This window comes from Eufriesea mexicana, unplaced genomic scaffold (assembly GCF_001483705.2).
Source record: "Eufriesea mexicana isolate 0111107269 unplaced genomic scaffold, ASM148370v2 scaffold967, whole genome shotgun sequence".
NCBI lineage: Eukaryota > Metazoa > Arthropoda > Insecta > Hymenoptera > Apidae > Eufriesea > Eufriesea mexicana.
Window position 1 is genome coordinate 103,078 of NW_016909100.1, and position 17,158 is coordinate 120,235.

Sequence of the window (17,158 nt, forward strand, 5' to 3'; positions counted from 1 at the left end):
TGTCTAGCTCTTAACCACTGTCACTCAGCCGTTCGCCGTCAATTTCGATCCATCGTTCCATCATCTCGAGGCTAAAGCGTCGATCGAATTACATTACGGCTTGTAGGCCGAGGACGCGTTCGTTGCCCTCGCCGTCCGCGCTCCTACCAAGAAAAGCCTATTGCATATGAATATAAGTGTATTATCATAATATCGCGCCTAGGGTGGCGCCTGTTCTGGTTCGCTGCTAGGGGCTCGAAATCCCGCGTTCCAGGCCGGGGGTGGAGAAGCCACTTTTACGAGATGCGTATGGATGGAAATCCTGATAGGTATCCGCTGGAATGTACGGCACGCTGTCTCGAGGAGATCGAGCAAAATAAGCGTCGATGTATATATATATTGTCTGAGCACATACTTAACGTAAAGTATGCCCGGGTTCGTAAGAAGAGACGCATGCCTGCGCGCCGCTGTACGTGTACGCGTGGAATACGTGGAAAGGAGCGGCGCGGTGTGGGAGAGAATCATCGAGGGAGAATTACGCGAGAGACGTACAAAAGCCCGTGGCTCTCTCGCAATGATAAATGAATCGAAGGATAATCTAATAATTTAGTCGGAGAGATTACACGCCGGCAAAAGTTGCGTTTAAAGCCACGGCGTATCGCGCCTCTATCGCTCGTTCTTTAACGGGCATCGGGGTTCATCCGTGAAAGGCATAAACGGAGAGGACGAGGGAGATGGAGAAAGAGGGAGAGAGAGAGAGTGAGAGAGAGAGAGGGAGGAAGAGAGGTATCTTGGGTCGCGATACAGGTCAGCGGCGCGAGAAGGATTAATTTAATTTCCACGTCGATAGGACGGCAGATACAACGCGGACGAGTGGAATAGCCGTGGGGATTGATTATCTTTCTCCACGGGAAGCGGTCGTTCGACAGCCGACGAGTCACCGAACAATGCGATCCGCGTCTCTATCGGATGTCTATATTTATCCCGGTGGCTCCTGACTGGATTTGTCCGTCAATTAACGGCCGCGCCTTAATTAACGCCGGGCTCCACCGGGCGTTCCGAGCTCGTTCAGATAAAATGTCAAAGGATGCCATCCGAGGCTCGCCGAGGTGCGGGGTGCTCCTGGAGAGCAGCGAGAGGGGGCGAGCTCTCTTGGGCCCTCTTTACGTCGCCGGCCATCGCGCGCGGGGTAGATTTCACGCCGATCCATCGTGGAAACGCGAGTTATCTCGCGACGACCACGACGACGATCCAATGATCCGATGACGCGTTTCGACGAACGCGACGCGGCGATTGCACGGGACCGAGCACAGGCCCGTGTACACAGCCCCCTAGACTCACGGACGATATGCAGATAAAAGAAAAGGGGATCGCCGTGGACGGTGCCCTCCGCTAATGGAATAAATAATGCGGAACGGAGAGCAGAGTTGCCTTAACTGCTCCATTGTGTTGGCCCGACTTCGCAGGAATCGAGTTAATCGTTTTATTATGTCCTCCGTCGTCTTTAAGTCTCTGCTCCCGGAGAGAAGATCGAGAGACTGGCTGAGAAAAGGAAGAAACGCCGGCCGACCGGTGAAATCTACGATTCGTCGACGACTGAACTGAACGGACTTTAATTACGGTTAAAACGACAATGGCAACCGATGTTCCTCGAGGATCGGTCCGGCCCGGAGTGGATTCGTCGATAGCTCGAACGGTGGAGCGTTCCACCTGCCGAAACAACTTGTTCCCGAGCTAAGCCCGAGCAGTGATTTAACAGCTGTTCCCGACAAACGGGGATAAAGCCTCGCGAGGACGCGTCTCGCGACCGCCCTAACAAGTGTACGGGATTGTCTTCGATCCAGACTTATGTGGTGTCGACGTGGGTAAACGCGGCGCAGAGCTGCAAAAACCGTTGCGGTCCGAGGACCGGCGGACCGCGTTTCGCAGCCAGCAGCGGGTAAATCAATGGCCATTAGTTCGATAGCGGAGTTTTTACTAGGGGTCCCTCTCGGTTGGCCCTCCCACGGACCAGTCGTTGCTTCGGCTACCGGCTCGCTGGAGAACAATGGGCCACAAATCACCCCCGGAACCGGCTAAATCTCGTTTCGCGAACTCCCCGAACGACCACGTAAGTCCTAACGATACGCGGAATAAAAGAAGCGGTTTCTTCGTCTCGTCTCCGACCGTGGTCTCGCACCTTTTTTCTCCGTACCACGGCCCAACGAGGAGAATCAATCCGAACGAATAAATTCGACGGTTCTTTTGTACCGTCTGCGTCCGGATCCACTTCTTTTTCCCTCGCGTTCGCTCCGGCTCCGCAGCGACTCGGCGCGAGATCCACAGCGGCGGGGCACACCGATGATAAAACGGAAACGGTTTCCGCTCTATTATCGCGTCCCGGAACAGCGGATTACGTTTTTCGGCGCTATTTGCTTCCCGACTTAACGCGACACGCACGGTCCTCCGAGCGGAGAGGCTCCTCTTTGATCGGGGATAAACTTCGGTCTCGTCATCGACGCTGTCGTTGTCGTCCTCGAGTTTTACCCTGTCCAACGCGGCCGGCTGAATTCTTCGTACGGGAGGAGATGATCCCTGGTCGAGCGGAGGAACGACGCGGAGGGTAGGTCGAGCGAGGGTGTCGGTCGAAAGAGGAGCGGTTGGGCGCTGTTTACGGGCGTAAACCGGTGCAAAAGTGTCTTGGCCGTTTGGTGTAAAAAGAATGCGAAGGAAACCGGGCGATGAGCCTGGTGGGAGCGGAAGAGAAATATAACTCGATGGGGAATGGTGGTACGAGATAAAAAGAGAATGGGGTATCCCGGGCGATTATCGTTATCATCGATGGGCAACGGTGCTACCAACCACGGAGGCTGCGAGTACCTACTTACAGGCGCGAGAGCACGATGCTCGGATATTACAGATATTTCTCCGATACGGGGGTGCGCGACGTGTGGCAGACGGAAAAAGAAAAAGGAAAAGAAGAAAGCGAAGCGATACAGCGAAGGGTGGTGGAAAGGGTGGAGAAAGCCAAGTCGAGGAGAGAGAGAGAGAGAGAGAGAGAGAGAGAGAGTGGATGGTTGAGAAGCCTAGGGGCTGCTGGCGTGCCGATACGATCCGATAGTCTATTTATCATTCGCCGCGCTTACCTTCCGCTGCACCCTTCGTTTAGTTTTCATGGAGTCTTTGCCCGACGGTCTTTGCCTCCTCCTTGGCCGCGTATAACCACCTCTTGGAAATCGCGTCGACGTAACGCGCGCGGAGAAACGGTAAGAAAAAGAGAAAGAGAGAATAGACATGGGGGAGGTTGCGAGAGTACGCGAGGGAGGGCGATCTATGGAGTACGCGAGGGCAAGAAACGCCGTAACGCTACTCCGGCTATACCGAGGATTCGACGTCCCGTTGTTCGTCGAACGAGATACGATACCGACGGGACTCTCTCCGGTGTACGCGAAACGTTAGCGTGTTCCACTGCGAGGAATACCAATGCCGAGTTATTTCTATCGTGACTTACGTCGGGTCTTGCCGGTTCGTGCGATGAATACGCCACTGATACGAGACAGAAGGACGGGGCGGCAGGGAGAAGGATATATGTTTGACGACTGGACCCGATTGTATCGTATAGGCGAGCACGGTTCGTCCAATGGCAGATCGATATCGCGGCTCTTAACGGATTTACGACCCGTCTTATCTCACAAAGGCACCGACGACCACGCACCGCGAGATCGCTCGGATGCTATCGCTTAACGATTTCGTTCTGGACTTTACCTGGGTTCAATGCCAACGATTGTCCGACGGCTATGAGAAGCTCGCGCACGACCAATCGCCGGAAACGATATCGTTTAGATATTCGATTGACAGCGACCCGATCCGACCTCTTTCTCCCGGCGCGAGATAGCGTCTAGACGCAACGCGAGCAGGCTATCTTCACGCACCGTTATCCCGCAATCGCCCGATCAAACAGCCGTTGCTCGAATCGGTAACCGGAAATAACAAGTATTCGAACAAATATTCCAGTCTTTCGGTGAATTTCCGAACCGTTTCGACCGATCCGTTTCGAATTCTTCGAGCGAGATTCGTCGCTTGGCGAAGAGAAAGAGGTTCGAGGGGGCTACGGAAGCCGTGGAGAGGGTTGGAAGAAGGTTGGAAGAAGCGACGAAAGAAAGTGGTCTCGTTAGAGGGTAATAGCTGGGATCGGGAACGTGCGAACGAGCTCCGAGGCGGAGTCGCGAGATCTCGAGGATCGGGGCAGCGTTGGCGCGGCGTTCGTGCCGCGATATCGGTTGAACGGACTTCCGCGGCGCTCGTCTCACGAGCTAGAGAACCTCTTCGATGGGGATCTCGCGTTCGAAACCGCGCATTACCGAGCATTACGCGGCGCGTAGCAGCGCGCGGTCCCTCGCGTAATCGGCGGATCGTTTACGCGAATACGCCGGCAGGGCCGATTAATACGCTCCCCGCGAGCCGGCTGCGAGCTAGCGAGGAGCTGGTTCCGCGATAGACTCGGCTAGCAACGTTGTTGCGCCGAATGCGCCCCGCCAATTTACATATCGCGCATGTCGGGTACTTGTCTCGAAGCGTTTGCCTGCACGGCTCGAATTACCGCGAAAACCGGGGTTGCCTGCTGCTAGTTCGCCGTGAAACGCACCGGCGGAGAGATGCCTCGATAACACGCACGCATGCACGCGCCGGCCGACTCACGCACGCCGCCACGCACGTGCAGCTATCGAACGGTTATCGCGGAATTCGTTCTCGGATGGGTTCTGCACGGATCCGATGGCTCGCGAGTTCCCGAGCGTATTCGTTTCACCCGCCAACCCTTGTCGCGACGATCGCGAGCAGATACGCGAACGCGAGTGGTACCGTCAACGAAACGGATTCCGTTCGCGCATAATTCGATATTCGTAAAGAACCGCGCGATCTATCGAATCTGCACGGTAGCCGAGGGTTAGCGTGACGCTCGGAGACCAGTCCCAGAGAAATAGACATTTCGTCGCGAATGCTCGTCCACGAAGCCATTAGGCGTCCCCGTGATCGTACGTTATAAACCTAACTACGGGATCCGATGTTCGCGTCGCTTGTCTGCAAACAACCGGTTAAGCCGATACCCCCGAAGCCTCCTAGGAATCGATTTTATTCCCACTAAATACGCGGATTTACGGTTCTCCCTGGCAACGGGATCTACCTGGGAGATCGTGGTTTTATCGGTGGCGAAAAATCGGCACGAACCGGTACCTAGAAGATTCTTTCTTTTCTTTTCTCCTTGCGCGACTTCGAGTATCTCGGCGGGGTGAGAGTTCTCTCGGGTGCGCTCGTGGAATCCTATTTAATGCGAGATTTGGGAACGTAAATTAAGGATGGATGATCGGTAAAAGCCGCTGCCCCGGCGAAACGGGGCGATCGTTATTCCTTAATTCTTTCCGAAACATCGATCAGCGTTTATAGATTTCTCGGGTACCAAAATCACCGTAAAACCGAGCGGGGTACTGCACTCACCTGCTGCGTTAGTGGCTGCCTGTTGCCTTAACGACGCTGCGCGGACAGGTAGTGAACCAGAGTACCCGTTAAACTATCGAGTTTATCGCGCGGAAGATCGTAAAATCTGCCACGAGAATCCGCGCGGGCTGCCGATTCGACTGCGCCCGTGACAGGATGAATTATAGCCGAGCCCGAAATTTGCCCGGGCCTCCTTTTTATCATTATTCCCCCTGCCCGGCGAATAAAACGCCTAGCGTGCTCGACTTTTATCGACGCCCGGGCGCGATCGGCCGATTTCCTCCGCTAGGAAACCCACCCCCTTCAACCACCGACGTCGATCCATTATCTTCGGCTTGGCTTCCTCGCGCCGGTGGAACTCCGGTCGCGAGATCCTTGGTCCAGGGACGCGTGAATTTCCGTGAGAAAGTCCGGCATCTGACGTACAAGAGGACGCACCTGTGGCGATCGCGAGTGGAACGAAAACGCGTGGTCGGCGGAGATTTACCGTGGGTCCCGCGGGTTTTCGTAAACCCCTGGAAGATTATCCGTTGCTCGATCTCTTCTCGTGGTCGGGATCCGCCGTCACGGTCGCGCACCCTCGCCGTGTTCCCTCTTTCTCGTCGTTCATTCGCAGATGGCTACTCTTTCTCGTCGCATTATCAACTCCCACACTGGATGCCGCGGCGCGCTCGAGCAAAAGGGTTGCGCGCGTGGAGTACATGCATAGGCGGAGTCGCGTTCACGGGAAGATAATTAGCACAAGTGCCATTGGACACACGGGCAAGGTAAAACTGGCGAACGACAAAGGACGAATCCGTCGGCTGTCGGAGAACATCGCGCGTAAGCTTGGAGCCGTGGAGATCAAAGCGGGACTCGCGCGACGCGGTGAAAAGAGCGGACGCGAGGGTGGATCGCTCGGCTACCCCTTGTCGCGAATTATTTATTTAGTCCTTTCGAGGTCTCGTTAAGAGGGATACCCGTTGGCCGACGAATCTCTGGGCTCGACGGCCGTGCTGGAAACGCGGTGCCGGGAAACTGTCGCCGAACTCCCGGGGCTGGAATGATCGGCGACAGGGTTGCTCGAAGACGCCTGGGCGTCGATCCGTGGACGGGTCGATAATTTCCTCGGTTTCTAGGCATCTCGGGCGTAATTTAACGGAGGGCCTAGAGGCGGCAGCTGTGCCCCGACGGCGGCGGACACGGGACCGCAGAGTCACGATAAACTCTCGTAATTCACTTACGCGATATCCTGGCAGCGTATAAAGCCGTCGGTAAAGCCCGTGCGCGCCGGGCGAATTCCGTATTGAATGCAGAATGCCCGTTTCGCAACATTTGTATACGCGCGTACGCGATTATTCATACCTGACCATTGTATTGTACGTGCTCAACGCGGATCCATCGCGCGTCGTTTAATATTCGTCGGGACGGACAACAGATGGAAATTTTGATACACCGCTATCGGTCGGCAGCCGGGGCGCACGCGGTAACGAGTTCCACGAGCGCGAAATTCCTGTCCGACGGAACAGGATAATAGGAAAGAAGCCGCGGATGGAAAAGCGCGGTAAACCCGCGAGCGTATTAATAAGCGGGAAAGACCGGTAAACTGGAACCGTAAACTCGCGTACCTTGAGAAACGATTAATAAATTCGATTCGTTTATTTATTTGTTCCCGCTTTACTCGCCCGTGATTCCGGTTTGTTTATTTACGCCGATTCCGTCCGTTCATTTACATTTCCAGTTTGTTTAGTCGGATCTTCGCCGCGCGAAGTTTACTTTGCCGCGTTTACGATCCGCGTTTTCCAACCTACGGTGTATAATTTTAATCGTACACGTCCAGCCGATTCGCGAACCCGTAAGGGGTTCGTAACCAGTGCAAGGTACGGGCGAGATTAGTCGAAGGTGGCAGCACGGTTGATCCGTTGATCCGTGGATTCCGGATGAAACCAATCAAGGTATCGCGAACGATAACCATGCGGAACGTAATGATCTGGCGGTGGCGCGATCCGTATTGTTGTCGGTCTCCTAATTGCGAACTGTTTCAGCGTGCAATAGGCGCGACGTGCAATCTGGCATCGGCGATGGTCGGTGACGGTGGTGATGGTGTGGCGGTCGCACAATAGATTCGGTTTGATGCATTGCCGGCGAGCAGGAGACCGTTAATTTGGTGCCCTGCTGGCCCACAGCGCGGTCCCGCGCGCGGATTGCTGTTCTCCGTCAAACGTCGTTCGCGTTAATAACTCATCCAAGTAAATAATAGCGTTTGCCAAGATAGACCGGAGAATGCCACTGGCCCGCCAGTTTGTCACCGGCGAGATTCCAAAGCATCGATCGCGGCATCCTCTCGTTAATACGCGTCCCGTTTATCTCGTTGATACGTGGCCCCGGCCGTGTCGATCCATCGTTGCGAATTCGCGGACGGACGGTATCGATGCGTATGATCGATGCCACGTGCGAGCGTCGTCGTTTCCAACCACGGAGACGGCGGCGTAATAAAACTCGTTACAAGAAGAATTTAACCATGGCCAGGCGGCGAGAGTAGACGCGGAATATTCGAGATAGAGGCGAGAATCCCCTGTGGTCGGAAAACTGAATACTCATCTACGGAGTTGGCCAAACTTTCCACGACTCGGAGGGGGTAGGGGGGCGAACGTGACGAGGCAAGGGTTGGAATTGCATTTTGGAACGTGATTCGAGCTCGGTGACGAGAAGTCGCGCCGGGATGACGCGCGGCAACTCTACGGTTTCGCGAAATATTTGCTCCCGCGGAGAATTATCGCGTGTCGCCTAATAGACGGGGATCTCTTTACTCGGCCAAGACCGGTCTAATAATAGGTTTAATTACGAGCACGATTTACGCACCGGTCCATCCAACGTTTATGTTAATGCGTCGCCCCGGAGCGACCGATGCGTCCGTCTCGAAAGAGAAACGTTCCGATCGCTGTCATCGGGGCGTAATCACGCCCACGATCCGCTCGTGCGGCCGACACGTTCCCAGAAACGTTGGACGCGATGCTCACTGTGACGCGTTGACGGGTTTGTTTCAGAAACAATGCAAACGTCGACGCCCCGGCCGCGGTGCCAGCTCAGAGGAAAGAGCCGCACGAAAACATCGCCCGGATAGCCAAGCGGTATCTCGACGATAACATGCAGCAGGCGTGGATCAATCCTCGTCTAATATCGATGGTGAGTGAATATAAATGCAGTGATTATACGGCACGTTAGACGATGATACCGGTGCCTAACGTTCTCACGTTCCCGTCCAGGCAGATCGATTATCCCTCGTGACGCGCGGACACGCGCTTAGCTGTAATTTCAACCGGACAACAAATTAGTTCGTCCACGGGAAACCTGCAACGTAGACACCGCTAGTTTTTCCCATAATTTTCCTTTGCCGCAACTATCCACCTCGCGGCAGAATTAAATTACCAAACTCTCTGCCGGTTTTTCCTTCTTTTCCTTCTTCTTCCGCTTCTTTCGTGTCTCGGTGGCAAACTTTGACAGAATGGCGAAATTCCCCGTGTCGCTGCAAGGTATACCGCGCGTCACGTGTACCAACCGCCATTCCCCGTTCGTGGAACGCCGTTCTCATAGCCAGTTAGAAATAATAAGGAGTAGTAGGCGTTGGGAATATCGGTGGAATAAAACTCGTCGGCCGTGCTTCTCGTTAAAATCCAGCGACTAGACTGGTCGTCGCGGAGTCTCGAACAGGTCCCGGGGATTAAGATATACGCTTGCTCGAGATGCGCTGTCAGAGACGTCTAATCGCACTCGTGCACCTTGTAAAACGCGTGCTTGGACCGTTATTTCTCCCCCACGTCCTTCCTCTCCCCCGCGACGAGTTTCCTCGAGAAGAGGTTCGCGCTGGAAATCTCGATGAAAAGTTTACGTCCCGACACCGCGCGATCGGTCCCCTTTACGCCGGAGCGGAACGGTGGAATTATCGCGTGGAACCGGTTCGCGGACGGTTATCGAAATTCCTCTTCGCCCTTGTCCAGTTTTTGCGCGATATATTCGGATCACGGGGCGCTGAACACGCCACGAACGGCGTTGCCTCGGCGATCGCGCGATAGATCCGCGTTGGCGCGGCAGACTCGGCCGCAGACGAGCAGAACGACGACGAGTGGACGAGTCATTAAGCGAGCCAATAACAAACTCGTGATCCACATAACCCTTGGTTACGATCGCGGCTGTTATTAGCCCATGCGAGGTAGCAATCATCGGTGCGCCAGGTACGACGAGTCGTTTCGTAACGCCGGGACCCAGCGCCAAGTCGTTATTTTCTTTTCCTTCCTGCTCTCCCATCCTCCGCTCCTTCCCCGCCTATCTCTCCTTCTTCTCCGCCTCTTTTCTTCCAGCCGTGGGTTCCTCCTTGCCGCGACCTTACGTAACATCTTCCACGCGTTTCCCTCTGCCTCGCCGAGTCGATAATTCGACCTGCCAGCTCGCACACCTGCGTGCACCTCGCAGTGGCGTAATCGAGCGTATCCGTTCGGCCCTCCCGCCGATTCGCCGCCCTTCTACTCGAATTTGCGGTTTCCTTCCCAATCACCGACCTCTCGGGTACGTGCCTCGTTTTCCTTTTCGTTTCCGCGTCCTTCAACGGATTCCGAGTCAAAGCAATTCCCCGCTCGTCGTTCCGCGTGGATACTTTGTAAGACGAACGTCGAAATCGAGGTAAATCCAATGGTAAAACGATCGCCCCCGCTGGTTCGTACAGCCACATACCCCGACCGGTGACGAGTCAGGAGACGAGCGGAGCGACGATGATCGGCGTCGTGCCACGCACGACATAACGAACCCTGCTCGCCGTCCGTCCCCCCCCTAGCCGTCCGCCACGCGGTGTCCCCGCGTATTTGTCGAATCGGTGAAAACGCGCCCCGTGCACGTACGCAACGTCGAGGCCGTTTCGCGGTTACGCTACTGTCGTTGCACTCGTGTACGCGCGCGTGTTCACCAGCCCCGACAGGATTTACGATCGCTCCGCGTTACTTATCGCTGCCGGCTTTATTAGCATAATCGGCCGCTGCGAGGATAGATTACCCCGTGAAACCGGATCATCGTTCCATCGGCAATTCGATCGTCCGCGGATCGGCGAGGACTCGTTTCGAGGAGTGCGCGTACGCTGGTCGACTTCCGTCGCCGCTCGGCGCCGCCATTTCTACGGTAGCCTCGGCGATGATACACCGAGCTCGTAAATTAAAGCATCGAGTAGCGGGGCACCGATCGACGCAGTCGAGATGTATGCCGGGTACTCGATGCGGTCCATTAAGGAACGGTGGACTGGAGCGCGAAGGCAGCGCGTCGAGTGCCTACCTGTCGACATCAGCGCCGGGATTCGCGAAAAGATGGATGAACAGGCATTTTTCACGGGCCTCGCTCCGATGCTTCTAATTAGTTTTCGCGTGTTCGCTTTTCACCAGTGCCGGATCGCCGGCAGCTGTTCCGCGCGCCATCGCATACCGTGGACCGCGTCCAAGGGGTGGACGACGGTCGTGGTCAGCCGGCGGTCGTTAACGCGGTCACTTTCTCCGAAATCGTTTCTGCTGACTATCCGACTGCCGTGGACGTTCCCGGGGCTTTCCTTCCGGGCCCAGCTACATCCGCGGACGGTATCCAAGCCGGATCGACGGTGGAAAATAATTTATCGCTCGGCGGCTTTCCCCGGGGTATTTACACGATGTCGCGAGTCGGAATAATTTCCAGCTTCGTTGGAGATGCGACTCGCAGGGAAATTGCCGCGACAAAGGACGGCGACGGGAAGTACCCGTGGAAAATACAAGTGGAATCGAAGTTTCGACGCCTGACGCGAGAAATCCGAGACGACGACAGGCTTAGTCTAGTCGCCGATGCGAAAATGAGACGCGATACGCGAGAAACTATACGCGATCGATAGCGCGTGTAATTTGCCAGCGGGAACCTCGTTGCAACCGGTTCTCTGAATTCCCGCTGACTTTCTTCCGTGATCGATACGCCGCGTTTCCGAGAGAGGATGTCGCTCGCGTCTCTCGATTTGGCCCTCGATCGGTACCGTCTCCGCGCCAACGCAGGGGTGTCGGCGTGGAAATAAATCGCTAATGGCCCGTTGTCGTCGAGCTACGTTTCTACACGCGTTGCAGAGACGAGAGACGAGAGAGAGAGAGAGAGAGAGAGAGAGAGTGTGGAGCGATATAGATTCGCCGGGGCGATTGATAGCGCGGCGAGGAAAGTTAATTAAGGAACGGACGAAACAAGATTCATTCGCAGTCTCGTCAGCCATTTAATAATCTCGAAAATTCGGACGATTAGGAGAAGGTAGGGGTGCAAACACGCATACGCGTGGCACCACGCTCGTCCACGCGTATCTACACGGGCACGCACACGCGCGCGAAGAGGAGCCGCCTATCCGACGCGATTCCCCGAGTGCCCTGCACTCAGTTCCTCTAATAACAATAATAATAAGAAGGGATGGAGGCCCGTTTTAATCAGAGGGTCTGCCTGCCTGACGTGATTAACTCGAAGAGCCCAGGGAAGACGGGCAGAGGCGGCGAAGAGCGAGGAGGGTGGAAGAAGGGGGAAAGACGCGGGGTGGCTGCTGTCATTTTCGGTGTTTATCGTATCAACGAGCCGGGAGGGGCTTGATTTCGTCGCCTCCGCGCAGGAAGATGGGGTTAAATCTTGGATTTCACGGCCGATTTGTACCTCCTTCCAACCTCGTCTTTGCTTCGTCTCTTTTTTCCCGCCTCGGCCCGCTCAGCGCCTACGACCGTCCGCGCCGATCCGCACCCTTCGCCATTACTCAACCGTTCGAGCGTAGAAAATGCTCGGAGTGCCCCCCTTTTATTTTCGCCGTGGCCGTTTTCCAGCCGACAGCAGATAGCACGAGTATTACGTAATGTTAATGCACAGCCGTTGACTTTATCGGGACGGCCATAAATCGGGGCCGCGCGACGACAGCGAGTAATAAGGGAAAAAAGCGGATAATTAAGTCTTGTCCGACGGCTAAATTATTTTACTCGGGAGATTGGCCGACGCGACCACGCGCGTTCCATACGTGCCGGTATCAGCCACGTATCTCGTTCGTCCAACGACACGCGCGTACGCTCGCAACCCGGCGGCCTGGCGTCACGGCGCGCAGCGTCGCTCGGATCGGATCCACGCGAGATCGTAATAACGTCGGTCGCGTCTATTGTTCGCGATTTTACCGTGGACGATTTAAGAAAGAAGACCCAAAGATGAATGCTATTATGCGTGCTATTCAAAACGAGCAAGGAGAACCTCCTCGAAGCGGCAGAGAAGGATTTTACTTGGGAGACGTCGCTCTTCTTCCCGGAATTAAAGTCATGTCTATGGGGTCCCGACATTGAGAACGTCTCTCAGCTATTTCTCCTCCCGGTCCCGCCCCGGTTCCCGTGCGTCTCGCGCTTTACTTTGGACGTCTAATTAACAAGGTTTTCCCGAGGGTTTTCAAGGCGTCTTGCCACCGACGAGTAACCGACGAAGCAGTAAATACCGTCGCATGGCAATCGACTTGCCTCGCGATGTCTCCATATCTCTCACTCTCCCTCTCTGTCCGTTGCGCCCGGTTATCGAGCACCCCTTCCAAATCTCCCACTATGCTCGCTGAATTTTACGATAGAACACCTTTTCGATATTTCTGCCGGCTGCGAGGCTCTTCGCGCGGCGAGATCCAGGGGTCCCCGAGCAGCAGCCGATGGAGCGGAAGAAACTGGTTTCTTCCGAGTCGAAAGAATCCGCCGCGTCACCCCGTACGGGAATTACACCGGGGTGCGATGACTTCTTAAGTAGTATCGCGCTTCTCCTCGTTGGCGCCATTTTCACGGAGACTCGGCATCGCGACCTTCCGCGTCGGCGAGCGTCTCTGCCATTTCTTTCCCGCGGCTTTCTCCCAGCGCTCTCTTTCCCGCGCACTCGTCGATCCACCGTTTTTCGCGCTGAAACGCGACGCCCCCGCGAAAACAATTACCAGAAGATCGAGGTTCGTGGCGGAAATCGATACCCGGATGCGCCCCGCGTATCGATCCTCGCGGCGCCGAGTCGAAGGTTACGAAAGCGAAACGGCGTAGACGCGTCGGGGACAGAGATAAGGGAAGAGGGATCGGAGGCTGGTTTAGTATTCTGCTTTGCTCGCTTCATTAGCGCGGCACAAAAGTGGCTTAAAATAATTGAGTCTACGCCGAGTATAATAGCCATTCTGATATCCCATTGTCGGCTAGCTCGGACTCTTGATTCGCGGCGTTATCAATGCCTGCTTATTTCCTTCATTGTCGTTGCGCGCACCCTTTGTTTTTGTTTAATTTTTCAACCCCTCCGATATCTTCCGACCACGTCCACGTATACGTCTGCCGCTCGTTCACCCGCATCAAGCCCTATCCGCCACCCCCTGCCGGGCGAAAAATTCTGATTTATCGTCCGGCAGGCTTGCACCGCCAACACCGACTCCGGGGCTTTTTCTCGCGACCATTTTTGCCAAGGATCCGTCTCGCGACGCGCGCACGCTGGTCATTCGTCACGCGGAATTTCTTAATCGTTCTTCGACTCGTTACGCGCACGGCGGACCGTGCGCCACGGCGAGCATTAACGAAGCTCTTTCGGATCGAGGCAGTGGAAAAGGAAAAATCGCGCTCGACTAGAGTAAGCGAAAACTTTTCTCGTAATCGTTAACGACGCGATCGAGCTGCTCGAGGAATTAAAAAAGGGTCGAAGGGTCAAATCGCCGAATTCCTTCGTGGAACGGGGATCCACGAAATCGTCGCTGTTCCGTCGAGATAAAGAGACAGAGGGGGTACGAAAAACGCGTGGCGTTTTAAACCCCGGTTCTCTTTAATTACCGTTTCTCGCCAGCGAGGGGTACGAGGTACGCGATCGCGCGGTGGACCCCGGCGTAATTCCTCGTCGCGACGTCGCGCAGTCCCAGGAGAAAAATAGCCACGGGAAACGCGGAATCCGAATCCCAAATTAAATAAAGCATTCATAAATTCTCGGCAAGGGGCAGCTGGCCTTAAGGCTGCGACGGCGTGTGCAGGTTTTCCGCTTTTCCCGCTCGAGAAGAAAGTACACGGGGCTGCGTTTTAATTCCGTTGTTCAATCCCCTCACCCGCGCCCCGTCTCTCCCTCGCGCCTCTTCTTCATCCACCGAAACGCGTCCTCCTCCTCCATCGCCTCCTCCTCGTTTCCTCCGCAACTTTCCCTTTCTTTTTTCTCCTCCGCGCCTAATATTCTTATCCAGTAGCGGCTCACGGTACCGCGGTTCGCATTTCTCGCGCTTCTTCCGGTAATATCCGGCTACTTTCCTTCCATAAACCTCTAAGTTTATGGTAAATTGGCCGGGGGATTCTTATACCTTTTTCCAGCCACCTTTCCCTTCTCGCTTTTTCCTCTTTCCGCGGGCTCTTCCTTTTTCCCCGCTGTTCTCGTTCCGTTCCGCGAGCGAGCATTGTTTCCCGGCCGCGTTTTTCGCCCGCGATTATCCGCCGTTGGAGACACCGGGAAACATCGACTTGCCCTTTTCTCTTCGACGTTCCCAACCGTCTCTTTCACGTAGCCGCGACAATGACTTCGTTCCAACGAAGAAACGTCATATTCAGACTCGCGTGTCTCATCGTCGCGTAGGAGTTGGATATCCGAGGTGTAGGGTAGATGTCGCTCCAAATATTTCGTTTCCAAGCACGAGGTTTATTTCGTACAATTGTTTCCTCGATGCGTTCGAATAGAGCGCTAAAACTGACTCTCGCGGTTCCTGATGATGATCCGGTGTTCCTATGTTGTTGGCCACTTGGTTCGATAGGGTAACGGGTAGAGGGATGAAAGGAAAAGGAAGGGATGGGTTTCGTCCTGGGCGTGGGCCTGCTAGTGGACTCGTCGGTAAGGCTTTCTGGTAGGCCCTGCCTTAAACGGGGACATTTAGGATACACGGTAACTTCTATTTAAGCGAGGTCGGGGGACAGACAGAGAATTTCACCCAAACGTACCCCCGAGCCGAACGACGCGGCGAGGAACTCGAGTTTCCGCGTTTCCTTCCATTTTATCGGTCGAATTTTTATCGCGGAAAATCCAAGACGCCCGAGTGAAAAATTATCTCGAGCCGCGTGAAAAATGATTGACCGGTCTCCGGCTCCATTTAGCAGGATCGCCGCACCGTAAATCCGTGCTCGCGAGCGTCGGAGATCCGTGTCGGCGCGTTGTTTTGATGGGTGTACCGCCGGAGGAGAGCGAGTTCTCGTGTAATTAATAACGAGAAGTCGTGTACACGGTTTTAGGGTGGCAACTTAAGCCCCGCGCGCTTCTCGACGTCGAAGAACGCGGGGGTGCAAATGAAACTTGCCAAGTCTCGTCGAGTGTCTCGAATGCCGCGCGGATTCTCGTTAATACGGCATCGTTTCGCGGAGCTTGCTCCGCCATGTTGAATCCGACGTTTCCACGGCACTCGGGCGAAAGAATTTCATCGCGTTCACCGACCCGACGTCGCGATAACAGCGAACGAACAACGAAGGAGGAACGTCTCTCGAGATACGGTTGCGAAGCGGCGCGAGTTTGACGCGGGTAAAAATCCGCTCGAGCCCCGCGATTATCGCGATTCGATCGACGCACGATGACCCTCGAAAAATCGCGCACGGGAAGCGGTTATTCGCGGTAAGTCACTTCCGTGTATCAGCCGAGGTAGGAATACCGCGCTGCCTCGCAGAAGTCATAAATGCAGTGGCGTCGTAATTTTATGGATGGCACGGCGCGTACGTGTTAGACGCTCGCGGTGTGTACGTTCTCGAGAGCGTAAGTCGTCGAGTATAAGGGGTAATATCGTGGAACGAGGGATACCTTCCGCAAATCCCCCAGATCCCCCTTCAATGCACAGTCTGACGTCTTAAGGTTATGATACCTTCCCGGAGGCCGGTGCTACGATACCACCCTCGGTTTAATATTTATAAACCAGATATATCGTCGCGTATCCGCGAGGCTCTCGTGCAGGAAACGTGCAACGCTCTCGCGGCGGAGATAGAAATGGACGGGCACGTTTCCAGGACACGATGTCCAATCGTACGCGATTGTCTCCGACTTTCTTCGTAATTACATGGAAACGGCTTTTGTCCTCGCTCGAACCAATCGATCTGCCGGTTTTTCGTCTTTCCACCCCTGCAATCGAGCACACGGCCATTCTCCCCGATTCGCTGGCGCACGGGGGCCACGGGACCCCGAGTCGCAGGGGTGGCTTCGATCGCGAACGATGGAATTTCGGCTCGTGCTGCGACGCGATTCTCGCGACGTCGACGTCGAAGGTGGCGCGGCGCCGGTAACGCCCTAAAAAGACTCGGGTCATTTGGCAAAGTGCTACTTTGTGTCGCATAAAAAAAGCGGCGTCGTCCCTCAACAACGCCGGTTATTTCGTAGTCAGCGTTTTCCGTCCTTCCAATCCTTACCCCCTTTCGCGCAGCCACCCTCGAGCCATCGAACCGCGTCTCCTCGCTCGGTCGCCGCGCAGTCCTTCGCGGTTTTCTCCGATCGAACGGGATGCAAATGGCCGGAATTGGACGCGTAGCGTTCGGGCAATTAGCTTTAAAGGGGAGAAACGCGGCGGTGGCAAAGGTGTGAATAGCTCAATCGATGAAAACAATCTGGCTCGTGGCAAAGGAAAACTCCGATTTGGAGGCTCGGCCCAGTGAACCGTGCGGAGGATCCCGTTTCTCCGTGGAAATGGTTGCCGGAAAGGGACGAGGAGGATAGGCCGTTCGTG

At 55.2% G+C, this 17,158-nt stretch overlaps 1 protein-coding gene across 1 annotated transcript in view; it reads left to right on the forward strand.

Moving 5' to 3' along the window:
- Nucleotides 1-17,158, forward strand: part of LOC108547278 (uncharacterized) — a 295,432-nt gene that overhangs the window by 62,706 nt on the left and 215,568 nt on the right. The window contains exon 3 of the mRNA XM_017899726.1: nt 8,478-8,616. Coding sequence (XP_017755215.1) covers nt 8,478-8,616 — 139 coding nt within the window. The remainder of the gene's footprint in view (nt 1-8,477; nt 8,617-17,158) is intronic.